The 27,788-nt window shown below is 37.9% G+C and overlaps 1 protein-coding gene across 10 annotated transcripts in view; it reads right to left on the bottom strand.

Moving 5' to 3' along the window:
* Window positions 1–27,788, bottom strand: part of LOC122407486 (estradiol 17-beta-dehydrogenase 11-like) — a 574,026-nt gene that overhangs the window by 164,862 nt on the left and 381,376 nt on the right. For 9 of the 10 annotated variants that reach the window (XM_043413732.1, XM_043413733.1, XM_043413735.1 and 6 more), the window contains exon 5: window positions 4,189–4,350. The exons of the other annotated variant lie outside the window; for it this stretch is intronic. In XM_043413732.1, coding sequence (XP_043269667.1) covers window positions 4,189–4,350 — 162 coding nt within the window. The remainder of the gene's footprint in view (window positions 1–4,188; window positions 4,351–27,788) is intronic. 10 annotated transcript variants of the gene reach the window in all.

The following is a 27,788-nucleotide window of genomic DNA, read 5'->3' as shown; positions in this document are numbered from 1 at the left end:
GGTACTTTAGTGTCCGCCTCTGATTTTGATAATTTTTTTCTATGTCATAGTCCATCCAAAAATAAGAGACACGTATTTTTTTTATCGGCCGAAAGTTATTTTTAGGGGGTGAAATCAACCCTCAAAGTTCGGCATGTTTTGCGTCTGGTAGAGTGTTTCATATAGAAGCACTCAACCGATCGAAACGAAACCAATTGCAAAATGTTCGGCTTGTCAAATAACCCATATGACATGTCCATCTTCTTATGCACCCTTACGGCAAAGGGGTGAACCACCCCCGAATATTCAGAATTTTTTCGTTTAACAAAAATTTACTATCCGATTTTAATAAAACAAACGCCATTTTGCAGAGCAAAAAAAAATAAAATCGACGTGTTTTTTGGTTTTCCTCGAATCAAAAAAATTAAGGTGGTAAACCAGTCCTAAAATCTTGAATTTCACTTTGCGCATCGAAATGTTTACATTCAATTCATATGGTTCCTTTATCATTGCGTATCGACTTATATGTTGAATAATATTTATTTCACATATTCATTGGTTGATATCATAATCGTATAGAGAATCGAATACTTTGACATGCTTTACGTGAGAAGTGTTAGTTTTCGTTCTACAGGTTCTACTATGACATCTTTAAACGGTTCTTGAAAATCTAATGTCGTATCTTCTACGATTTCTAACCGATTGAACTCTGCCATAGAAGCCTTCAGAATTCTCTCGAAACTTTCTTTCAATTCCACTTCATTATTGTTAACAGGACTGTCAGGAATGTTCATTACTTCAAATGTAAGAAGCAACAGTCTTATTACGTTCATTGGGTTGATAGACATGTTCATGACAATACGTTATTCACAATAGCGGACACGATAGTGACAGATAAACAATCAAACAGCAACTAAACTTCTGGAGTAATATAAAGTCAGTTTTAGATTCTTCATCTTGAGTGGGTGGCTTAATCTGACATCATCACAAAAACAGATTTTTTTATTTTTTCGGATATCTCTCAAGCATTAGGCTGAGCGAGCTGGCTTTTTTAAGAATACATGGCTACGAGCCGCTATAGCGATTCTTGATATGAATAAGAATATGTCAAGGCTTGAGTCAGCTTTGTTTGCCTTCTGGGCGGGGAATGGTCAATGCGACTCTCGATATTTGAGTGTTATTTTGGTTTCGTAAATCATTCAAAATAGAAACTTATATAAATAGAACGAAAACTAACACTACTCACGTAAAGCATGTCAAAGTATTCGATTCTCTTTACGATTATGATGTCAGCCAATGAATATGTGAAATAAATATTATTCAACATATAAGTCGATACGCAATGATAAAGGAACCATATGAATTGAATGTAAACATTTCGATGCGCAAAGTGAAATTCAAGATTTTAGGACTGGTTTACCACCTTAATTTTTTTGATTCGAGGAAAACCAAAAAACACGTCGATTTTATTTTTTTTTTGCTCTGCAAAATGGCGTTTGTTTTATTAAAATCGGATAGTAAATTTTTGTTAAACGAAAAAATTCTGAATATTCGGGGGTGGTTCACCCCTTTGCCGTAAGGGTGCATAAGAAGTTGGACATGTCATATGGGTTATTTGACAAGCCGAACATTTTGCAATTGGTTTCATTTCGATCGGTTGAGTGCTTCTATATGAAACACTCTACCAGCCGCAAAACATGCCGAACTTTGAGGGTTGATTTCACCCCTTAAAAAAAACTTTCGGCCGATAACATAAATACGTGTCTCTTATTTTTGGATGGACTATAACATAGAAAAAAATTATCAAAATCGGAGGCGGACACTAAAGTACCTTTCCTTGTGAATGACGACGGAAGGATTGTTTCCGTCGGCCGTAAAGTAAGTCTCAATGTGTAAACCTCTTTTGTTCCAAACCAAATTTCCGTTTTAGTATCAATCTCAATATCAAACTCCGTATAATGAACCGTTTTATGTTCTAACTAATTTATGCTTTTACGCATTTATTCAAACCCTTGAGCGATCCCGTCAATCTTTCCCGGGGCCCGTACGGGACCACATAGGCAATTTCGTTCTTTCTTGTATTAATTCGTGTTCCACGGCTACCGTCAATTATTTTAAAGTATCTTCCAAGTAGCATCAGCAATCTGAAATATTCAATAAAAATTCTGCAGCTTCACTGTGGGTTGGTGGCAGAAAAAACTAAATAAATTCCCTTGTAATTTAGCTTTGTAGTTTGTCAACTTTTGCTTTAACCATTGTTTCGTCCCCTCCGGACGTAACAATATCAATTCGAGGCCAAGTATTTTCTTATGAATTGAAAAACGTTACCGCTTGAATGACGTGCAGCACTAAAATTTATGATATCAATCGGAGGACAAGGGATTTATTAGTCACTCCAAATTTTGACATTATTAAATTGCTCTAATAAGCTTTTAAATCCAAAAAAATCACATGAAAGCTAGTCATTTGTTAGTCCATGGTAGCAGAGACTTATAAGAAAATCGATACTTCTCAGACTTTCAGGATCCTCTGGTATTATTCACAAAATTCGACATCGATTGGATCGATACAAATTATGCATAAATATGCGTTAAAAGTACGTGTCCGGCTCATCACTATTTATTCAATAAAAAATCAATCATAAAAAACGAAATTGTACGGCAGAATCTGATTAAAAATTTAATGAAATGCGATTCATTACTAATATAATGTCCTTCATAATAGTATAGGTATAGGTTAGTTCTTATTCCGAATGGAATTCGTTAGCTGGAAAAATAAGTGGGAAGTAAAAATTGCCTTCATGGAATATAAACCGGAGATTTCGGAAGCTAGAACATATATATTATGTACAATTTTTTTCATTTGTCGATGCACACCATCATCTCTTGTATATTGTGAAACAATTTGTTTCCGTTTTTTATTAAATTAGTGCAATTTAGGAAAAAAAAGGTTGAGACAAGTACATTGATGGTCCCTCGTTTGCTAATAATTCCATCCATCAAACAAACTTTAAAAAAAATTTTTATCAAAAATTGCCAAAAAAAAACAGAAGAATTCGAAAAAAATTTCACAAATCTTGAAAAAACATTATCTTTAAAAAAAAATAACCTGTATCTATTTTTTAGAGTGTCAAAAAAAATCAGATTACAAGTAAAAATAAAAACCGAAAAATCGCGCGTGAAATCATTTTGGAAACTGATGCCTCATTCTTCTTATTTAATTTGAAGGGATAAATCGATTAAAAAAAAATCCATCTAATTTACGTGCAGCATTAAAATTTATTATATCAATTCGAGTACTTCAAGTATTTTCTAATTACTTGAAAAAAGTTACCATTTGAGTTACGTGCAGCACTAAAATTTATGATATCAATCGAAGGACAAGTAATTTATGAGTAACTCCAATTTTTAACATTATGGAATTGTTCTAAGAAGCTTTCAAATTCAAAAAAATCACATGCAAGCTAGTCATTTTTTACTCTATGGTGGCAAAGACTTATAAGAAAATCGATTTTTTTCAGACTTTCAAGAGCTTCTGATTTTATTCACAATATTCGACGTCGATTGGATCGATACAAATTATGTTTGATAGATGGAATTTTTTTTAATTGATTTGGCCTTTCGAATTAAATAAGAAGAATGAGGTATCGGTTTCCAAAATGATTTCAAGCGCGATTTTTCGGTTTTTTTTTTTTACTTGTTATATGATTCTTTTGACACTTTAAAAAATCGATACAGGTTATTTTTTTTTAAAGATAATGTTTTTCCAAAATTTGCGAAATTTTTTTCGATTTGTTCTGTTTTTTTTATAAAATAATTTTTTAGCAATTTTTTATAAAAATTTTTTTTAAAGTTTGTTTTGTGGATTGAATTATCAGCAAACGAGGGACCACTAATGTACTTGTCCTAACCTTTTTTTTCCTAGGGGAAGTTTATGGTTTATGATATAATCAGGAAACAAGGGACTATCAATGTACTTATCCCAACCTTTTTTCCCCTAGGTTATTATAAGATGAAATAAATTGACATAAATAATATTTGACTGGGTTTTATCTATGTACGTTTTAAACTACAGAGTATCCTCTATTTAAAGCAATTTGCCTTTCCCGATTCTGGGCACGTATTTTGAAATGACAGCCGATTAGTTTCAGGAACTTCCTGTTGGACCCTTTGTATATTAACGAAAAAAAAAATATTAATGGAACGATACCTCGAGCTCCATTCGGAGAGCTTCTTCGAAACCAACTGCTGCAAATTTCGATGTACAGTAATCAACTAATTTGGAGATTCCCACGTAACCTGCCATACTTGCTATGCTCACGATGTGGCCTTTGTTGTCTTCCATCATAGCAGGAAGAAATGCTTTCACGGTCTGCAAAGGAGAAAATTTTCAACTATACTGCAAGTGCTTAAATTGTGGGATGTTTGACGTGATTTCAAAGATTGCAGACTATATTACAGATGGTATATGACATAATGGTGTTAAGTCTCACCCAAACCTGTCTGAGCTATTAGTCTGACATCTCGAAAATTGGATTCATCTGTATTCGAAACAATACATATAACTTGTAACACTCTTTTCCGCAAAATCGCTCAAAATTAGATTTTGCTCCCGATAGTTTTTAGGCGCTTGTCTAAGATTTTCTTAGGCAAATTTTATTTGAAATTATCGAAAACGGAAACAAGGTTTTCACAGTCGTAGCAGTATTGTAAGCTGATTGTGGTAGATGGGCGAGGATACAACATTTAAAACAGTACATAATCTCAAAAATTCCCTTGGGAAAAAAAGAAACCCTAAACTTCCCCTAGGAAAAAAAAGATTGGGACAAGTATATTGAAGGTCCCTCGTTTGCTGATAATTCCATCCATAAAAAAAACTTTAAAAAAAATTTTTATAAAAAATTGCCAAAAAATTATTTTATAAAAAAAATACAGAACAATTCGAAAAAATTTTCATAAATTTTGGAAAAACATTATCTTAAAAAAATAATTAACCTGTATCTATTTTTTAAAGTGTCAAAGGAATCATATAACAAGTAAAAAATAAAAACCGAAAAATTGCACTTGAAATCATTTTGGAAACCGATGCCTCATTCTTCTTATTTGATTCAAACAGCTTAATCAATTTAAATAAATTCCATCTAATTTACGTTCAGCATTAAAATTTATGATATCAATCGAAGGACAAGTAATTCATGAGTAACTCCAAATTTCAACATTATGGAATTGTTCTAAGAAGCTTTTAAATTCAAAAAAATCACATGCAAGCTAGTCATTTCTTACTCTGTGGTGGCAGAGACTTATAAGAAAATCGATTCTTTTCAGACTTTCAGGAGCTTCTGATATTATTACAATGTTCGACGTCGATTGGATCGATAGAAATTATGTTTAAATATCAGTTAAAAGTATTTGTCCGACCCATCACTTTCCATTAAAATTGTTTATTCAAATAAAAATCAGGGCTTTTCTATAACTGATGGAGCACAAATATTCAGGCACAGGGAAATTAGAGAGTTATCTTCAAGTAATTTTCTTCTAATTGCGCTAATTTAATAAAAATGGAAACGAATTGTCCTGTAATATACAAGGGATGTTATTGTGCATCGATAAATAAAAAACATTTTGCACATTAAATATGTTCAAGCTTCCAAAATAACTCCCCAGTTTGTATTGCAATGACGGCAATTTTTACTTCTCACTTCTTCCAGCGAACGAATTTCATTCGGCATAACTAAACCTATCAAGAGACTCGGTAGAGTCTCGGGACAAGTACATTGACAGCCCTGTCGTCTGCTGGCCCGAGGCTCTCACCGAGTATACTTTCTCTGAATAAAACGATTCGCCATGGTGGGGGTAAAATTGCCAAGTGATTTTTTTGAATTACCGAAGTTATGAGTCATCTGAGGCTTTGAAAATTGAACTTTCAGCTAATTAAGAAATTCTTTTTCGATTGCGCCGAAAATCAACACGATTGGTGGCGTAATTGCTGAGAAAAAACTTTGCACGGGCTCAAGATTATGCAAAAGTTACTGACACATCACGAGTTCAACGTACACGTATACGCGTTTTGACGTAGTTAGTGGTAGTAGAGTTGTTGCTTCTACGCATTCTGATTGGCTCAACGATGTCGGCTCCTCCAGCTGCTAGGCCGACCACGGGTGGGGCTCAAGAGTTAGAAGGCCTAAAATAGCGAAAAGGAATTCTGTATATCTATATATGCGTTATACAGAATGCCTGTTCGCCATTTTAGGCCTTCTAACTTTTGAGTCTTACACCGACCGCGCTCAGAATCCGTAAATATTATATATATATATAAACCATGTGTCAGTTTTCGATCATCGTATAAACAAACGGAGTTTTGTCATTATGGAATGCGTGTGGGATATATAAAAAAAACTTTCATCATCTAACGAAGTGCATAGTACTAAAACCTGTAGAATGCTAAACTAAACCGGTATAAAAGCAGTCCCGTAAATGTAGTCTGGTGTGTGAAAAAGAATAAAATAAAAAAATACGCGGTGCATGTCGACGAAACTTTTTAAGATTTCATTAATTCGTTTGACTGAAAATAAGTTTATCATTTATATCATTTGTGAATAGGTTATAAGTTATCAATACATCGATACGCAGATCCGAAACCACCCGAGACTTGTTTTCATACTGAACCTCATTTTGACAGGTGAGGTTATGATCCCCAAAGTGCTGTTGTGTGCGGACTCTAATTAATAAATGAAAATGGTTAGTGAAAAGTGGTTAATATTTATTTTGTTAAAACTTGAGGTATACTAAACCGGTATAAAAGCGGCCGCGTAAATGTAGACTCTTTGTGTGCAAATAAAAAATATAAAAAAATGCGCGATGCATATGTCAATGAAACTTTTCAAGATTTCATTATTTCGTTCGATTGGAAATAAGTGTCAACTAAGATAATTTTTCAATTAAACCAGAGTTCGCGGAATATTGTCTAGTGTAAATATATCATCAGTTGCGTGATTACATATCATGTGTAATAATGTAGGTCATATATTGAAGCGAAACACTGACTCGAGAACTTTATTTTATTTTTATTTGACGCCATGGTACGCACGAGGGTTTACACCGGCGGCCATGTTGAAAAACTGTCACTTCGCGAAGCGGCGCTCGGGAAGCGAGGCGCTCAGCGTTGCCAACTCAATTTCGATTCCACAAAATTCCCAAGATTCGTGAAATTCTTTATTTTATTCAATTTCAATTAAACAAACTCTTTCTTATTGAAAATAATGATGCGGATCGTTAAAGAAACGTATTGTGGGCAATTTGGTGAACATTTCAGGATCAAATTATTTAAATTTTTAAGTAAACTTCTCTTTGCGAGATCGAGTGCACAGTGCGCATGCGCGATGACCTACTTTCCATAAGCATGTGCAATAGGCGCAGTCACGAGCAAATAATTAATTTAAATGAAATAAAAATGTTATTGTTTAGAAATTTGTTAGAAATCATAGTAAAATAATTGAAAAAGATACGAATTGTGCATAAAAACAATAAAAATTGAGTTTATTAAATTTCATTAAATTCTCGCACATGCGCAGTGTGACTGCAGCTCGACTCGGCCAATTGGGACCCACGCGGGGGAGTTAGCGCACCAATCAGAGAATTTAGAGTGGGAGTCCCTGGTTCGAGATTAAAGCGCAGCGAATTGGAGTAAGGGACAAAGTCCAAGCGCGTTATTATTATTATTTCCTTTGTTCGGGAGAGTATAAAAACCCGAGCGCAGAAGCTCCGGGAGCTAGTCTCATATCGAATCTCGCCACGCTAGGAGCTAGTCTCATATCGAATCTCGCCACGCTAGGAGCTAGTCTCATATCGAATCTCGCCACGCTAGGAGCTTGTCTCATATCGAATCTCGCCACGCTAGGAGCTAGTCTCGTCTCGAATCTCGCCACGCTAGGAGCCAGTCACGTCTCGAATCCCTGAGAGCTCGACTCGCATGCCATAACCAAAAGCCAGTCTTGCCTCCGGATCTCGCCGCGTGAACTCGCCCAAATTTCAAGAATAAAGAAACATAACATTTTTCGCTTATTTTCAAAATCGCTCATAAAAACAAAGAGCAAAATAACATCGCTATTATCCCACTCAGAATTCAAATAGAATAACACCTTTCCTCTCTTACGCTAAGAGGGCCGGGTTCATTCGATTTCGTTTGAACTCAAGATTCTTAGGTGAGAGTTTCCGATCTATCCAGGAGGGCCGGGACAGTTCGATTCCGTTCTGTCTCAAGATTCCTGGTAGATTTCCAATCCTTTTTCTATTCAAGAGGGCTGTGGCCGTTCGATTTCGTTCGGTCACAAGATTCTTGGGTGGGACTCCTACCTTGCCACGCCAGAGGGGCCGGGACAGTTCGGGTTCGTTCTGTCTCAAGATCACTGGGTGGATTCTTTTCCATCAATGAGTTATTGTTTTCTGAGTGGTGATCAAATTCAGTAGAAATCATTAAAATCAAACAAATTTTCTTTATTCTCAAAACGAGACAATTTCGAGTCATTTATCATTTTGAGCTAAATAAATTATTCAAAACAAATTTAACTCACTGAAAACAATTTATTTGAATTATATCGAGTCAAAAGAGTGAGATCGATCAGAAAAATCCACTCGAACAATTAATTTGGATTGTATAGAGTCAAAAAGTGAGTTTCTAAGAATTATAGCTCAATTATCAAATTATCAAATGATCGAATTATCAAACAAAATTAATTAAAAATTTATCAAGACCAGCGTTGGCGAGAATTATTGAAAAATTATTATTGCAAGCGAAACTATCATTATTCAAATAAAAGCGAGCTTAAATTCATTGCGAAATTCATCATAATTAATTCTGCGAAAATTATTTTCTTTTTGTGTGGAGAAAAATACCGGAAATAAAATTTTACATGCGATTAAAATAAAGCGGAAAAACTCGATTTCAAATAAAAAGCCTTTATTTTTGTAATTTGGTTTAAAACAATTGAAAATTTAATAAAACATTTGTCATTTCAATCTAATTTCATTTTACTTTTGTTTTTCCTTCATGCCCGCTCTTCTTTATTATTGAATTGCTCGAATCCTGGCGTGACGGTGTGCACAAGCACGAACGTACCGTTACAATGGTTCCGTAATGTTTGCTCCTCGGACAAAATATCCGCGACAAAAGAACCGCGACAAAATAACCGCAGACAAAATAACCGTAGCTAAAATAACCGCGGATAAAATAACCTTAGATAAAATAACCATGTATAAAATATCCGCTACATTCTTGCATATATCTTGTGTAATTTATTTATGGACGTTGTCTACAGTTTACTCTCTTATATTAATGAAATATATTTGATATTATACACACTATTTTTTTTCTAAGGTTATTACACGTTACATTTTATTCGATGTGTGTGCGGGATCGTTGGGTGGGTGCAGAGCACTTTCGATGTGTGCGGGATCGTTGGGTGGGTGCAGAGCACTTTCGATGTGTGTGCGGGATCGTTGGGTGGGTGCAGAGCACATTCGATGTGTGTGCGGGATCGTTGGGTGGGTGCAGAGCACTTTCGATGTGTGTGCGGGATCGTTGGGTGGGTGCAGAGCACTTTCGATGTGTGTGCGGGATCGTTGGGTGGATGCAGAGCGCTTTCGATACGTGTGCGGGATCGTTGGGTGGGTGCAGAGCACTTTGGATGTGTGTGCGGGATCGTTGGGTGGATGCAGAGCACTTTCGATATGTGTGCGGGATTTTTATACATGGTTATTTTATCTAAGGTTATTTTATCCGCGGTTATTTTAGCTACGGTTATTTTGTCTGCGGTTATTTTGTCGCGGTTCTTTTGTCGTGGATATTTTGTCCGAGGAGCAAAGTTCGTGACACGGTTACAATATACGAGTTCCCTTTGATAGCTGTGTGGTAACGAACCGGCCGGGGTTTGACGTTACGAAGTGCGGGACATATGTAACAAACGTTCGCATAGTTAGTGAATAATATAAATAAGGCAAATCAGTTTATCAAAAATAGGTCTAAAACATTGTAAGAAAAAATGTTCGTCAACCTATAACGTCAAATTTTCTTTTTGTGATCTGAAATATTGTGGTTGATAAAATAAAACAAGAACACACGGAACTGTTAGTATATATAATGTGAGAAACTCCAATCGAATAAATGTTTTCTAATTTATTTCTTGTGTCATCGTTATTTTTGAATATTCCCATATTTTGCTTCCTATTGAGTTTGGCTCTGGTCTTTCCGATCCTTGTTTTGATTCCATCGGTTTGCAGCGGATCGATACATATTATTAATTCGTTGCCTAATATGTGTCCATTAATTTTCTACTATTTCTTCATGCTGATAGTGGTAACCTGATTCAAGTGGTTTCCGACTATGATCATTGTTCGCACATTTTGTATATCAGATTCTCAAAACAGTTTCTGGTGTTGATATAAGTGTAGTTATACTTTTTCCACCTGGTCTGTCGAGTAATAAATTTTGAAACTTGTTCCAAAAAGTCTTTGGATGCTTTTTTTGCTGATAATATGAAAAGTTAAATCTTCAGAATGCGGTAGGCAAACGGAAATTTTGACAATACTTGTATTGAATGAAATAACGTGTATGTTGAGTATTCCTATTCTGCAAACTGCAAATGTGGAATTATTCGTGAAAACATTCATTACGATAAGTCTACAGTTGCTCAGTTTTGGATGCGATTGAGTATAATGCCTGCCCACATCATGGAAACCTACAGAATTTCTGAATGTTATGTGCGCTATGTCATTTTAATGTAACATCATGACTTCTAACACCCTTTCACTATAATACTATATATTTGGATCACTGAAATAAAGCAAAAATCAGCAAACTATAAAATTTATATACTGTGCTATTCATTTTACTTTTTGACTCTCACCGTAACATAAATATGAAGTGAAAAATTCATTAGAAAAGTCTTCAGTTGCTCATTTATGGATGGATTTGCAATTGCTGTCTTCCAAACTCATTGCGCAGATACATTGAATTGCAGCAGATACCTGCGAACTTTGGAATTTCTGTGGATAAGTATATGTGCTAGTATCACCCCCTATCTTTGATTATAGTAATATGGAATGGAACTTTGTTCAGCAAGTTTTAAAGTGTTTCTTTTCAAATAGTATTGAAGTTTGTATTACTGCGGTATGGAGCGAATACCTTCAAACTTTGATATTTTTGTGTCGCAGCATGTGTGCCAATCATTTTTATTTTTTACTCCAACCGTAACATGTAATTTCAAAAATTCATCACAAAAGTTTTCAGCTTTACTATTTAACTTCATTTTCCTTTTTCTAAATTCCATGCTAAATTTCTTAATTTCTAAATTTATTTCTAAATTATCCTGAAATGAAATTGTTTTCCTCCACAACCAATGCAGGTACCTTAAACGTCTTTGATTTCCGTTTCTCTGTAGAATTAAGTACACTCAGTTTTTTTTGCTTCTTTGAGTTCTGACACAATAAATGTTATCGGGTACCTTTTTTCTGCAACTATCAAACTGTAGATAATTGGATTTCAGCGGCCACTTGCAAACTTTGGAAATATATTTCATCGGGGGCATGTTTTGGATGACACGAAAACGTCTAGATTCAGAATGCAAAAGCGACATTTAAAAATGGCCAATTCTGTTGGATTTGTTGTGTCTTGAATTTGATCTGTCTTTCCTCTTTTCCTTTCTTTTTTCTAACGTTATAAGCCGGAAATCACACCTCAGCCCGCAACACGCATTGCTACATGCTCTTGAGTTCCCAATGGACAAAACATATTAGGGTACAAGGAAAAAAATTGCTAAAGTACAAGGACAGACCTGTGACGAAATATTTTCAGTACTATTTTGACGAAAAATAGGTCTTTTTTCATGAAAACCAACGTTATAAGACGAAAATCATAAATAATCCATAGAAATTCAAACTAAAATCCTATAGTCAACTGAAAATAAATAAGGAACCTTTGAGAAAAAAGACGTGATATCAAACCATAAACTTCCCCTAGGAAAAAAAAGGTTGGGACAAGTACATTGATGGTCCCTCGTTTGCTGATAATTCCATCCATAAAAAAAACTTAAAAAAATTTTTTTTTTAAATTGTAAAAAAAATTATTTGATAAAAAAAAATACAGAACAATTCGAAAAAAATTTCACAAATCTTGAAAAAACATTATATTAAAACAAAAGCTAATCTGTATCTATTTTTTAAAGTGTCAAAAGAATCAAATAACAAGTAAAAAATAAAAAACCGAAAAATCGGTCTTGAAATCATTTTGGAAACCGATGCCTCATTCTTCTTATTAGATTCGAATAGCTAAATCAACTGAAAAAAATTCCATCTAATTTACATGCGGCATTAAAATTTATTAGATTAATTCGAGGCCAAGTATTTTCTAATGAATTGAAAAAAGTTACCACTTGAATTACGTGCAGCATTAAAATTTATGATATCAATCGGTGGACAAGTATTTTATTAGTAACTCCAAATTTTGACATTATTAAATTCTTCTAAGAAGCTTTTAAATTCAAAAAAATCACATGAAAGCTAGTCATATGTTACTCTATGGTGGCAGAGACTTATAAGAAAATCAATTCTTCTCAGACTTTCAGGATCCTCTGGTATTATTCACAAAATTCGACGTCGATTGGATCGATACAAATTATGTTTAAATATGTGTTAAAAGTACTTTTCCGGCCCATCACTTTCCGTTTAAATTGTTCATCCCAATAATAATCAGTGCTTGTCTAGAACTGATGGATCACAAGTATCCATGCAGAGGGAATTGAGAGAATTATCTTCAAGTAATTTTTACGTAATTGCCCTAATTTAATAAAAAAAAGCAAAGAAATTGTTCCGCAATATACAAGGGATATTATTGTCCATTGATAAATGAAGATAATTGTACACAATATATATGTTCAAGTTTAAAAAATAACTGTCCAGTTCGTATTCAATGACGGCAATTTTTACTTCCCACTTATTCTTAGTATAGGGGCTAGGCCGGTTCTAAGCCCGGGATCTCAGGGGGGTGCGGGAACGGGGGAGCGCGGGGTCTGCAGCGGGGGGTAGGGTCTGCAGCGGGCGAGGGGTCTGTAGAGGGGGGACCGTCAGGAGAGAGATGGAAGATGAATGTGAGAGAGATGGGAAAAATGATCCGCAGTGGTGGTGGCAGGGTCTGTAGTGGGGGAGTTTGTAGAGGGATCACCAAGCGGGGGTGAAGAAGAGAGATGAATGAATGGGTGTAAAAGAGAAGGAAAATGGGAGTTGGGGAAATATTGTTTTTAAATATCGCATACGCTTGACAAAATTTATCAAAAACTAGAATTTTATTACAATAAATTTCCATGGAGTGAACGTATACATTAGAAAATTGATTTAATATATAGATTGAAAATGCAATTTACTCTATTTGAACATTATAATACAATTTACAGATAAACATTTTTTTTGACAAGTATATATATAAACCAGTTGTTAAAATGGAAGTGGGTGTGTGTAAATTTTTAAAAAGACTTGGAAGGAAAAAATAAAAATCATTTCACAAGTTAATCTCAAGATGGATAGATGCGCGAGTATGTATGCAATCCATCCGTTGAAAGAACATTGGATGCTGACTAAGAACGAACTCGAATCGATTCCTAAGGTTCTGCTCATAAAATATTATAGTAAATTCATTCCGTCATTATGGGAGCGATTACCTGAACATTTGCAAAGTGATAGTGAGGTTCAGTCTTATCAATATTGTCACGATCATTTTAATCCACCATGGGAACGGACTCATATTGATAATCTAGGACCACTACGTCGAGAGTGCGAAAAATGTTTGATCATGGAGCAACTAGTGAATATTTATGCAATTTATCATTTAAGAAATCCTCGTGAAATTACGACAGAAGAACTTCTAATTATATCACCATCAACGTTCAAGAAATATTTCAGTGACTTTACGGATGTTCTGTGGGATCGTTTGCCAGAACATTATAAATCTGATAGTGAAATTGTATCGTTACGTTATTGCATTAAACATTGGAATGCATCATCAATGGATGACCATATTGACGGTCCAGCACCTCTCCGTCGAAATTGTAAGAAATGCTCTGAACGTGTTTGAACAAGTATGCAGGTGTTTACAACCTTGGTGAAGTCAAAAACGGATGAGCCGAGGGATAGTCGGGGGAGGCTGCATCGATGCGAGCGTTGATCAAGTTTGAACCTGTTTTTTTCAACGTGGAAAAAAAATGTGTAGTAGCGGATGATTCAGTTTTGGGGTAGGGATAGATGGAAAAACTACAAATAGCAGAGTCCAGAAGAAAAAATCATCATTCCACATCTTCGTAAAGTTGAGTCAAGACTTGCTCTTTGAAGAAAAATCTCAAAAAACTACATCCATAATGGAGTTCGCCGCAATCAACAAAATCATCACCAAGTCAGAGTATCTTCCTTCCAAGAAGCTGAAAGAGCTGCAAGTCAACGAGGAATATCTCGTCTCGGACGTGAGGACAGCAAATACCAAATGGGGAAAACGATACGTTGCCGAAATCGCGAATCAATTCACCATATTCCTGCCGCCTCGAGTTGTCAAGGCATTCGACCAGAATCCAACGGTATTCGAGAAACTTCTGGAAACAGCTCATTGTGGACAACTCTACATGAAATACCTCGGTGGTGATTGGAACGCAATTGAGTTTTCTCAAAGAGATTGTTAATATTTCTCAACAAAAAATTTGAATCGTCAATGAAATGTATATTATGTTGAAGGAGTAGGAGGAGGAATATTGTAGAAATAAAATAACACGTATATGGAAAAAAAATGTTTTTTTTTTGTTTATTCAAAGATCCCTCTATTACATAATGCATGATATACGTATAACCAGCTTTGCAAAGATTTTACATTCTTCGTTGCACAATTGAATTTCAATTCGTTGGTGTGGCGGTGGTGATCGCATTTCGATGGACTTTTCGGCAGTTTTTTCAACGATGGGCAGTCCAAAGTCTCCAAATCGACAATCTCCGTTGGCAGATCCAAAAAGTTCGTTAGCCATAAAGACTTTTCGCAGCCTTTTACGAAGATGGTATGAGCGCCGCGTAAGATAGTTTGAATTATTCCTCTTGCCGCATCGTATGGTATTACCCCAAAATCCCACGATAATCCATGAAAATTACGTTCCAGCCATTTGTTTGTCGTTTTATACTTTGTCGGCAGAGAATCCCATGCATACGGTGGTGCGAAGAAAAGTGTGAGAGGTTCAGCATTCTTTACGTCCGCACGAATGATTGAAATTTCTTTGAGTATAAACTCATTTATGGGTCCTTTGAAGCCTTGTAGATCGATGACAAAATCCATGATGACTGTTGGCCGAAAAGGTTGATGGTGCGGTTTTATACCAATTTTCTCACCCCACCACTCACAGGATTGTATTCAACGATGCGATCGTGTAGAATGAGGCAGTATGCGCATGTTTGTGCTGGAATATTTGTGCTTGTTTCAAATTCGAGGCGCACATCAACAGGTCCAGACTTGAGAGAATCGTTCTGTTTCGAGCAGTCAATCACAATGAGAGGTGCAAATTTGAGAAAATCCGCTTTTGTAAGCCATGGTTCGGCCTCCTTATTGTAGTACATCGGTTGAAAGTTTGTATACATATCGTATAGTACTGCATACTGATTTTGTTCTATATTCAAATTCATATTACCATAAGGATAACATTGTGAATTCAAGTATAATTTTACATCAGTAACGTTGCAATGATCAAAATTACTCGCATTTTGCCTCCTATTATTCTTTCGTCCTGTTTGGAATGCCAGGATCACATATCGAGGTTTTTCCAGCTGCGTTGATGTCTTGACTGACCACACGTGTTTCGATGTCGCTGGTAACATTGGATATTCATACAATTCCTACGTACGAAAACTCATTGGGATTGGAGTATCTTTGGCGATGAATTTCAACAGTTGAATTTTCCGTTTATCCGCCACGGTGACGTATGGAACGAGCCATTCAATTTTTCGTAGTGTAATTTTATAATCTTCAGCGGCTGGTTGAACTATTGCATTATCATCGGAACGTGATCTAGTCAAAATCAATTCGTGCTTTGCATTCACCACCATTTTTCGATAATCTTCAGCAAATCCCAGCGGCATGCTCAGTGGTATGCATACGTCAAAGTTGCCTGCTGCGTCCACAATCGGTTTCGTCTCATCGACATCGACCCAACCGGTGTTCTCAAGCATTGTACTTCTCGCCGACGAATGAGATGTATATCCTTTCATAAGAGATGTGATTCCCACATTTTTATTACGATCGATTTCAACGGCGTTCAGTTCATATCGCACTTCCTCGAATAAATGACAAATGGCATTGTTAACGAAATTCGTTGCAACTAACGCTGCACCATCCGGCATTGTCAGTTTGCCGCAAATGTGAATTGAACTTTTACTCGGTAGAATTGATAAATCTTGATGCTGGATTGAAATACGTATTTCATCACTATTGTTGTATGTTGACGACGCGTATGGTTGATGTGCATGAACCTCATAATGTATGATGGATTCATCAAACATGATGGGTGTCTGGATGTTTACGATTTCTTCCTCCATTGCAGGCAGCAGATGCACAACGAGCAAAGCAGATAATTTCTCACACGCGAACTCCACGAATTTTGAGACCCAAACTCTTCAATAGTAGAAGGTTTTGAGGTGTTAGCTCTTTGAGCGTTGATCGACGACTGGTTTCGCGATCCCATGTTGGCTTATTAATATTGCCAATACGATGATTGTAAATTATGCCCATTGAGATTTTATATGAAGTCTTATGGTGATGACTTCACCGCGAAAATTGATCAAATCTCCGTCTTGATCGACAATACGAAGTTGTATATTGTCAATGCGACGAGTTGTGATTGGTAGATAAATGACGCTCGACGGTACTTCAATGATTTTATAGCCGGCCGGTACAGATGGGAAAAATTCGTGAATTGTATGAACTTTTCGCCCGTTGATGTATGCACCAGTTGTTATGTTACACTCGACTCGAATGGCGTTCACTTTGAGAATGGACACGGGTAGATCAGACACATGTCTTTTATTGAGCTCCAATCGACGCGACGTAAAACCCAGCAAAGGTCCAATCGAATTTTTGGATGTAAAATCAATCGATTGATTGCACTCAATTTCACTGCGTAGCGTATAATTATTCGGCTTAAGCTGAATTTGTATGTTTTTAGATGCCAACTCAGTTTTCAAATATTTTTCAATATCTTCAATTTCATAGCTACCCGTGGGAATGGTCACTACATGATTTCCAACATGAAATTCATTGCAACCAATGTCGATATTTGGAATCGAATTGAATGTGAGCAGCTCGACGAGTCCAAGAGTATAATTTTTGTCGGGCGATAGTTCGATGGGTGGAAAAAATTGTGCCTCGAGTATGGAGGATGATCCAGTAATGGTGATCGTCAAACTATCATCCATGATGCTCGCAGATTTAGAACTAAACACGCAGCTCCATAGTCCTCATTTATATAGTGCATAATTGCCTCGCCGATTTAGTTGCCCACACAAAAATTTCAAACATAAATGCCCACATATTATTGTATCATATTCCTGATACTTTTTATAATTGTATTTCACGCTACCAATATTGAAGTATCTCATGAGTTCGGGTGGAGGTGGGAGATTGCCAAAGCTGTCAAAGTATATGACTCGTTGACCAGTCTTTTTATATGCAACCCAGTGTGTCCCAGGGCCCACATTTTCATCCAAATTCACGATTGCTGATTCTTGCTTGAGTGGTCCATTTTCAGGTAAAGTGTCACGCATGAAAATGCCGCGAAAGTTACGAATTTTCATGGCTCTCGCATACTTTAACAGATCGATGTCGGTGAGCGGTTGATGTGGTAGCGTGATTATACGTTTTTTGACCCGAGGTAAAGACCCAAACCCTGTTTGTATGGTTTCAGATGTAAACCTTTACCCAAAGCGATGGCCTCGAGTGTTCTATTGTGACGTTTACTTTCCTCCAATTCCTTTTTAGCCGCTTGAGCAGCATTTACAGCTTTGACTATTGCAGCACTTCCACCAGACAGTGCACCAACTGCGCTAAGGCCGGCAAAGATGGGTACGAGGAAGGGCAATAAACCGCCGATTTTGCGAGGTACAGGTAGAACCCGAGGCGTGCGTACTTTAACACCTTTAACACTGGCACGCGCACCTTTCAATGCTGACATGACGATTTCACGGGGGTCGCCACTACGAATCATGGCTTTCTTTGCAGCACTGATGATCTTTTTCAGACAAACACTTTTTTTGGTCTTTTTCGTCACTCGTTTCATACCTAGACCAAATTTCTTTTTCGCCTTCATAATGTTTGTCACGGCCCAAGCACTTGCTCTTTCACCAAGACTTGCGTCTTTCGAGGTTACACGTTGCCAGGCTTGTTCAGCCAAAATTTTATCCGCCAGATGTCGTGCTTCCAAGTTTTCACGATTTTTCGAATATGCGATATCGTGTTCTTTACAAGCAGCGTCCAGCGGGTTTATACCAGGATCACCACGAGCAAGACGTTTGATCAATTTCGTACCAGGTCCACAATATTGATAGCCCGGTAGATGTAGTTCCACGGGGAGATTGTTAATTATACTGTTTACCAAACCTTTACCAGGTTTATCATGTACAATCATCACTCTGCAGTGGTCACAACTCGACTGACTATTCCAACATTATAAAGTTGCATTTATATGATTTTTTCAATCAGTCGCATGCGAGATGAAGTCGAAGAAACAAGTTTCGAGCGGTCAACTCCCCATAATAAATTTCGATGAATTTATTGTTGGAGCGGGTAGTGTGAAAAAGCGTCATGGAAACTTACTACCTAACAGCATTCGAGCCGTATTTTGTGGCCCCTCGAATTGTGGAAAAACGAATGCCTTACTCACGCTCCTAATACATCCAAATGGTTTGAGATTTGAGAATATATATCTATACTCGAAATCGTTGAAGCAGCCAAAATACCGATTGCTCGAGAAAATGCTTAAACCTGTGGAAGGAGTGGAGTTTTTTCAATTTAACGAGCATGAACAAGTTGTGGCACCTAGTGAAGCTCGCCCAAACTCCATATTCATCTTTGACGATATAGCGTGTGAGAAACAGGACAATGTGAGAGCATTTTTTTCCATGGGAAGACACGAGATTGTGGATAGTTTTTATCTCTGTCAGACGTATACTCGTATTCCGAAACATCTCGTGAGAGACAATGCAAATTTTATAGTGCTATTCAAGCAAGATGATATGAACCTCAAACATGTATATAATGATCATGTCAATACGGATATGACTTATGCAAGTTTCAAAAAAATGTGTGTCAAGTGTTGGAAATCGGACAAGTATGGATTCATCACGATTGACAAGGACAGTGAATTGAATGCTGGAAGATATAGAAGGGGGTTTGATTCTTTCCTCACTGTCGATGATGATGATGATAAATAATTGTTCCCCTGGATTTTACAAGACAGTCTAAAGTCTGACTTACTCGTGTCAACATGAAGAGCAAAGAACTTTTAAAGGAGACGGCTGTATTGAGTGAACTTGCCAAGGCGAGTGATGCAATCAGACGAAAACATCGAATGTTGAAAAGTGGACGTGATAGTGCTCAGCAGAAAATGCAAGATGTGTTTAAACCGATTGTTGAACCGTTAGAAGAACTAGTTTCATATACGAAAAAAACCTAAAATTAAGAATGAACGTGTAAATGTTAAAAGGGAGGAGGAGGAGGAGGAAGAGGAGGCTCCAAATTTTGGAGAAAATAGCATGCAGCAAGATATTTCTTTCAAAGATGATATTTGGCATGATGCAATTACTGATGAGAATGTTGGTATACCCTTAACTAAAAATAGTGATAATGATATTCATGAAGATAATAATGATGATGATGATGATGATGATAATTTAGAATCATCTGGAGATGTTGATAATTTGATACGTGAATATCTGGGCTTACTGCGTAGTAATAACAAAACAAGATTGGATGGCGTGTATGGAGTACGAAATCTCGCTCAAAACAGATTAATGATTGGTGATTCACCAATTCATTTCGAACTCGAGCATATAGTGGTTGGAGATGAAAAGTATCCCAAAAGTATTGGCTTGGTGGAACTGTTGTTTAAAAAAGAGCCTGAACTCAAATATGTAATACCAAATGACTTGGAGAAATATCAGAAAATTGTCATCACAACGAATGCTCATAAAAAATTTTATAAACGCACGGGTGCAGTACGTCAGGATAAAAGTAGTAAATTTAAAAATTATATATCCCAAATGCTCGGTAGCAACGATAAGAAGGGTGGTGCTCTGCCTCAGTATAAGGTAGCACGAAAGCATACCGCTGTCGACTATGTTCATTGGGATGATCCGAATGAACTAGTGGATCGTCTTCGCTTATTGCTCGCATCGCAAGCTGCTGGAAATTCATCACATTCTAATGAAATTATATCGATTATCGAGGAGTTGCGTGAAGCTGAAATCATTTATTAACGCGTGACAGCTTGCTTTCATCGACATTCCCAACATGAGCGTCGATGTGTTTGGACGAAAGTTGAGTAGACGTGGTGCAGGGCCTCCGGGTAAACCAGGTGCTGGATTCAAAATTACATCAGACGGTCATTACGACTTGGACCGAAAACGACTGGGCAACGTTGGCGAGCCAGTAAATGCTCGAGATGTTGTAACACTCGAAGCATTCAGTAAACACATTCATTCTATAACTCATAGTGTGACTCATACAACGAATCAAAAGTGTGAATCGAATGTGGCGGCTGCAGAAAAGCGTGTGAGAACCGAGCTCGCCTATCTCCGTGAAAAAATTGATAATATAAAGAGAGAAATCTCAGAACTTCATGATGATATGAAGTTTTTACGAGATCATCTAATGATAAGTCAGTGAAAAATCCTCCAGACTCTTATCTTCTGCAATTGATGAGGACCGTGGGGGGGAGAAGAAAAAATGAGTGAAAAGAAGCTTGCGGTGGTTGAAGAACTGCATAAGCCAGCTCGGCGGAATTATCCACGTCGACATGTGGATATACGCGGCCTGGATGAGACTTGGCAAGCTGATCTTGTAGATATGTCTGCATATGCACAACACAACTCCAAGTATAAATTTCTCCTCACCGTCATCGATATATTCTCCAAATTCGCCTGGGCTGCACCGTTGAAGAGTAAAAGTGGAAAAGATGTGAGTGCTGCAATGGAGACGATTCTCAGCAAAGGACGCATACCGAAAAATCTTCACGTCGATCGAGGAAAAGAATTTTATAATACGAACTTTAAGGCTCTGATGAAAAAGTATAATATACACTTGTATTCTACATTTAGCAACTTGAAAGCATCAATTTGTGAGCGCTTCAATCGTACACTTAAGAATAAAATGTGGATTCAATTTAGTTTTCGCGGAAACTGGAAATGGATCGATATTCTTGATATGTTAATTACAAAATATAATAATACTATACATCATACGATTAGAATGAAACCGAAAGATGTTGACGCAACGAATGAGAAACAACTATTGCGTAATGTTTTCAATCAAACTGCAGTGGGAAAGAAGCGAGCTAAATTAAAAATTGGAGATAAAGTGCGTATAAGTAAATTTAAGAATGTATTTGAGAAAGGTTATACTCCAAACTGGACAACGGAAATTTTCACAATATATCAAGTGAGAAAAACCAATCCAGTCACATATAATATAAAAGATTATCAAGAGGAGCCTATTGCAGGCAGTTTCTACGAACAAGAGCTACTTCCTGTTAAATATCCTGATATATATCTTGTAGAAAAAGTATTGAAAAAACGTGGTAGTCAGTTGCTTGTTAAATGGTTAGGTTTTGATGACGCGCACAATAGTTGGATAAATAAGGATGATGTGTAAAAATGTAAAAATAAAAAAAAAAATGTGAAAAAAAAGGACTTGCTGATTTTTTTTTCTTTCTATAGCATACCCCTCCAATTCTCGAGACTCGTATGGTCAAGCCTTATATTGTAGAGGTCTGAGTTTAGAAAAGCAGGTAGAATGAAAAAAAAGGGGCTTGTAGACCTGGTTCTTTTTATTCGACACACAAATGTACAATATTGAACAAAAATATTCTCTCTCTCACGCTTACATACATATTTACATTTCAACTATATCAAATTTTTGACAGATATTAAATCTGCATCTCTTCTTCGGAAATATTTGAGTACATGGGGATCTTGTAGTGACCCCACGGCAATGTCTCCACCGTCCCCGGTATAATATAACGCTTGTCATCATGTGGGCTCAGGGCAATTTTTGTTTCTGAGATGGTATATACCTGATGTAATGTTGAACGAATTGCTGATTGGCAACGTGTCACTTCAGTCTCTTCGTTTAAACATTTTACAAAATCGTCAAAGTTTATTGTTTTCGCAACAACATTGCTCTTCACACCCTTGACCTTCTTTACATCTTTTTTACCCTCGACACGCGTGGCATACATTTTTGACCTGAGCCCCACAAACTCCGTCATAATGGATCCATTATTCTCGTCCTTCATGAGACCCGGAACCTTTTTATTGACAAGCGGAATATGGTAAGCATTGTCAATGGGATAGTCACTCGTATCAAATTTGGAGATATTTTCGCGCATATCTCGATAAACGTCATCACACTCAATTTCATATATCAAACTATCTGTATCTGTATACATTACTGAACATTTATCCCCATACTTTGGAGTCATAAACTCATGATGAAACGTATACAGCCATGTTTTCGATATATCGAGAATTGACATGCCTACGTATATTGGTTTGTCAAATTTCACCTCAAGCTTACGCAATTCAACGGCTATCAAGTCTTCAGCAAAGATACTGCGACTGTGGAAATTCGGTTTTGCAATCATCGCTTCCGCTCCATATCTACCATCCCACTCTGTTAACAATGAAACATTTTTACGTTCGCGCACATCTTCCATCGTTTTACCGAAAACTGCATTATTCATTAGTTTATACATATTTTTGTCAAAATCATTCGTTGCACGCGTTCGCAATTGTGTGTTCAGATCAATGTAGCCTGCCAGCCATGGAGCTTCAGCAAATTGCAATATCCTATGTATTTTTTTGAGTATGAGCCCATGACTTAGACAGTGTTGTAGAGTTCGGTAATGGATAACATAGCGCTCTTTATCGAAAACGGTTGCAAGTAACTTTTCTTGTTTCTTACCCGGTGGTTTTCCATGTTCAGGACAAAAAGGCAAGTCTTTGTGTTTGTCATGCAAGTGCGCCGGATACTCCAAATCAACTTCCAGTATATAACCTTTTGTCGGATCTGGAGAGTTTATATCAAAGTTCGAGATGTCTTCGAGAAACTCAAAATCTCGATATGGTAATGACGTTTTCATTGCACTTCCATACAGATTATTTACATCATAGTACATAAGGTATGTGGAAGCTTGTGATGGATCGAAAGATTCCATGTACTTGTTATTTGCACGTGCATATCTCCTCGAACATTGACTTAAACCCCCGCGTATACCTCTCTCAATAAACAATACCATATCAATGTCGGTGAGTAGTTCAAATTTTATTCCAGTAAATTTAAGCATAGCATCCCAGGTGTACCCCGGGAGAGTGAAATAATATGCTGGGTCAAGCCCATAACTTTGTTGAGAACTAACTCGGAAATTTTCAAAAATGTCTGCCAGTAAAAGGACATCCGTTTTCAAATAAAGATCGCTATATTCCCCCAGCGTTTGAATTGAAAATCGCTCCCAAACTGTTTGTGCATGTTGATATTCACTTTCAGAAATTGTTGTGTCTGCTAAAGAACTGTAAAAAGCATCCCGAGGTGGAAGCTCTGTATCATTTAATTTTTCAAAACAGTCTATGTATTCATACGGGAAGACTCCTTTTCTCGTCAAAAGAGTGAAATCATCGTGTGAAATATTTGAAAATTGTGATTTTAAAACTTTAAGTTGGTCAATCAATAGGAGCGATGCTAATTTATCAAGTGTTACGTCCTAGGGTCTACCCCCTCGTCGACGACTAACGACGACTTTCGAAATCAATCCCGAAGCCCATACTATAGATATATAAATTTTATTGTGCACACTTACATATACATATACATACGCATACATACATATACATACATACATATACTTGTACGCATAAAGATATGCACGTTCTTCGAGTTCGAACCGGCGAAGACACTTGAGCGCGCCCGCTATTGAATTCGTAAACGAGAGAGAAGGAAAGAGATATGCCTACTCGGTATATACTCCCGGGGTAACAGGAGCTCCACGTGGCTTACCGCCGCGCTCGCATCCGTTGAAAATATCCGATACACAAAAGCTCGCGAGATGAAGTCATCACAATTTCTTTCTCACGCGAGCGGAGAAGTGTTTTGCTGACCACCCTTATCAGCAAAAGTCTCCAGACGATATCCGATGGCTTCATCCGGTGCTGGCGCGATCTCACGAGTGCGGTACGACCCCCTGAGAAAATTAACTTTCGTACACTCACGATAATCAGTTTTGGCAATAGCCCATTTATGAAATATCCGATCAACAAATTCCTACCTGCAATATTCGGTCCTCCGTACCGCGGTCGTGGATACCGTCGTGGATACCACCGCTCCGCAAACCCGTAACCTCAAAATTTGTTCATGAAAAATTATAACCAGGTAGACCTACACTCCACTGTCAAACATTTTCACCTGATTTATCTCTTTAGAACTCGGAAGGTCATCATCCCGCAACAATCAGCTGTCAAATCAACGACCAATTAACCAAGGTTAGTTGATCGTTGATATTCCAATAAACGAACATGGTACGCGCCGTAATTATAAAAAGAGTAAAAATAAGGGTAATCGATGGATAACTAATTCCTATTAGATATCCAACGATTTCAACGGGAATACAGGCGTATTTCTCCATAACGCAAGATAAAAAAAATTAAGCGAGCGAAAGACTACAATCTATAGAAAAAGTAAAGTATATGGAGCGCAACATTGTACCTACGCTCGAGAAGTCACTCCCGAAGACGGCCGCTTATCTGAAGGAATCGTATTACACCCTCGAGTCGCGCGACGCACGTATATGCGCGCGTATGTGTCAACCATGGCCAAAACTGCTTAGTTGCAACACGTCATTTTTTCTCTCTCTCGGGGTGCCTTCTCGGGGTGTTTATTTAAGAGCGCAAGATTGTAACGCGCTCAGTTCTCGATCTCTCATCAGTCCACTGCGTCTCTCAATCCGAGGAGGACCTTTGTAAAACGTCGCAAGGCTAAAATCGTCACTTTTTCTGTAAACCATTTTGTTAACCCTTTACGGAGATACTTCCGTGCTCATTTTTATTCACAATAAACTACAAGTGTGCACATCATACTCCGCATCACTCATAATCATTTTCGGCTCCTTCGCGTTTATCGGTAAATACTCTTTATTTATTTCCGCCGCCGATTTCCAACATTTTTCTTCCGGGCTTTACCGCAAATTTCCAAAAACCGGCTACTAAATCCTTTGGTTCGTGAATTCATCAGCAGTTCTCTTTTGGTTCTTGACAATTTTTTGGGGTTCATCATCTGCTCTCAACCACCTGCGCTGTTACGATAAGCGCGGGTAATCCTGATTTCTGCCTTCCGAGCCTTACTATTCGGCACGTCGGCACAGGAAACCCTCTCATCCCTCGCAACCACTGCGCCTACCAAATCGGCGCGTATTGCGACCCCTTATTCTTCGCCCTCCACGCCTTGTAAAATCGGCACGGAGCGTAGAATTCCTTCCACCACCTACAGTGAGCAGATCCTGATCCCCGCGAAAATTGTTAAGATGTTCGAGTACCATGCCTAAGCGCCGGGCCGGCAGGGCGTTCCAAGTTCGCAAGGCGAAAGCCCTCCTGTACCAGGCCCAGAGTCAGAGAACCGGCAACGAAAATACACCGAACAGCCGTATTGTGATAACCAGTCGCGGTTCACCCTCCGCGTCAATTAGCGTTGTGTCCGTCACCACCGGTCTTCCAACCCCGGCAACCGTCACCGAATCGGGCGAGCTTTCGGACGTGTCGACAGACTCCGCACCGTCAACACCTGGCGGATCCACCTACGTGGTACGCCACATCTCTTTCACGAATTTTCCAAAGAACGCACCGGTCGCGGTGGTAAGCCCGACCCCTCGCCCCGCCGTCGCCGCTACAGCTGAACCGCCTACACCACCGGCACCGATCGTACCTGCAGGCGTCGAGACGGTAACCCTCGACTAGAGGTGAGTAAAATAACGGTATTCCCCCTTTTTTTTACTTTTTTCTCTTTCATTTTACTCGTTCGTTCCCCGAATCACCTACGATTATTTCGCGTACACGGGTTCTTCTCCCAAGAGGGAAGATCTCCCCCTCTTAAAGGTAAGGATCCAACATAGACTTACACGTCGGTTCCCCGTGTTCTTCTCCGATAAATCCGGGAATTCAACCACCCGACGTAACAGGTTTATTATATTTTTGTGGTGGCAGCGGTGGGATACCGTCGCGAGTTTAATCAATGGTGATTTGCTTTATTCCGAGATCCCTTCAAGTACGCTAGATTCAGTAATATTGCTTCGATAAACCTCTTAATGTATCGACATTTCAAACGATTCGGTATACCTCAAAACTTATTCCGTAAAACTGGACATTCAGTTAGACAAAGTTTCCATTGGGCGAACTACAAACTTTCCCCTCGCCTCGCGTAACCAAAATTGATCTACCAAAAGGGGAAGAGGTTTATATTTCGTAAAAATTCATACTTGGTCTCTCCAAAAACTCATAGCTTAAATTTATCCCTCGGTCACATGGTAATTTGAAAAATAATACTTCTCAAAATTGCGTTAAGAATCCATTCAGCACGTGAACTCCAGATCGCAAACGAAAAACTTAGTCGCTCATTTCGGCAAGATAGTAGCAGAATAAAATCACGTCTCCGTTAATCACGAGCGCAGTAAATAGTGTATTTTTCGGGTAGAATTTTCGCGAAATCCAATAATAATTAAAATTGCACAATGAAAGACCTAACTTCCGAGGAACTGAAGGTCCTCCGTGAACAGTTACTACTGAAGGAACGCGAGCTAGTAGAAAAGGAACGTCGCTTGCAGCACAAAGAGGAAATATTGGACGAGGAAAGAAAAGACGTAATAAAACAATTCGAGTCCCTCCAGGCCGCCGTCGACGAAGACGAGGCCGAAAAAACGGAAACCAGTCAAAACGACCAATTTAAACACCTATTAGACATAATTAACGAGCAACAAAGCGCTAGTAAAGCGATGCAGTCAAACCTCGATAGAATAATGAGCGAGATAAAAAATCTGAAAACCGATAGGCCGTGTTCACGAGCCGCAATGTTCGTGGCAGATGGTGGGGGCGTACCAGCGAACCTCTCATCCGGACAAAACGCGAAGACAAATTTCGTGCGCGAAAACTATCAAACCCAAACTCCAGAAAACTCAAATCCTCAAAATCAAGCCTATTCGGTCAACCCCCAAAACACAATTAATTTGCCCAACATTAAACACAAGGACGCTCTCGAATCGGTACCAATTTTCACCGGATACAATTACCCAGTTCTCCGTTTTGTTCGCGCCTGTCAAAAAGTTCGGAGCCTGTTCGGTCCGCATCATGAAACGACACTGGTCCTGCTCCTCAAAAATAAACTAAAAGGATTCGCGCAGATGGCTTTCGAGGACGACAACTCGTGCTCTGTTAAAGAATTCACCGATAGACTGAAGTTATTGTTCGGTTCATCAAAAACAGTCAACGAGTATC

The sequence above is a fragment of the Venturia canescens genome, chromosome 3, assembly GCF_019457755.1.
Source record: "Venturia canescens isolate UGA chromosome 3, ASM1945775v1, whole genome shotgun sequence".
NCBI classification, from domain to species: domain Eukaryota; kingdom Metazoa; phylum Arthropoda; class Insecta; order Hymenoptera; family Ichneumonidae; genus Venturia; species Venturia canescens.
Note: the sequence above shows the minus strand (reverse complement) of the source record. Positions and strands in the feature narration are given on the sequence as shown.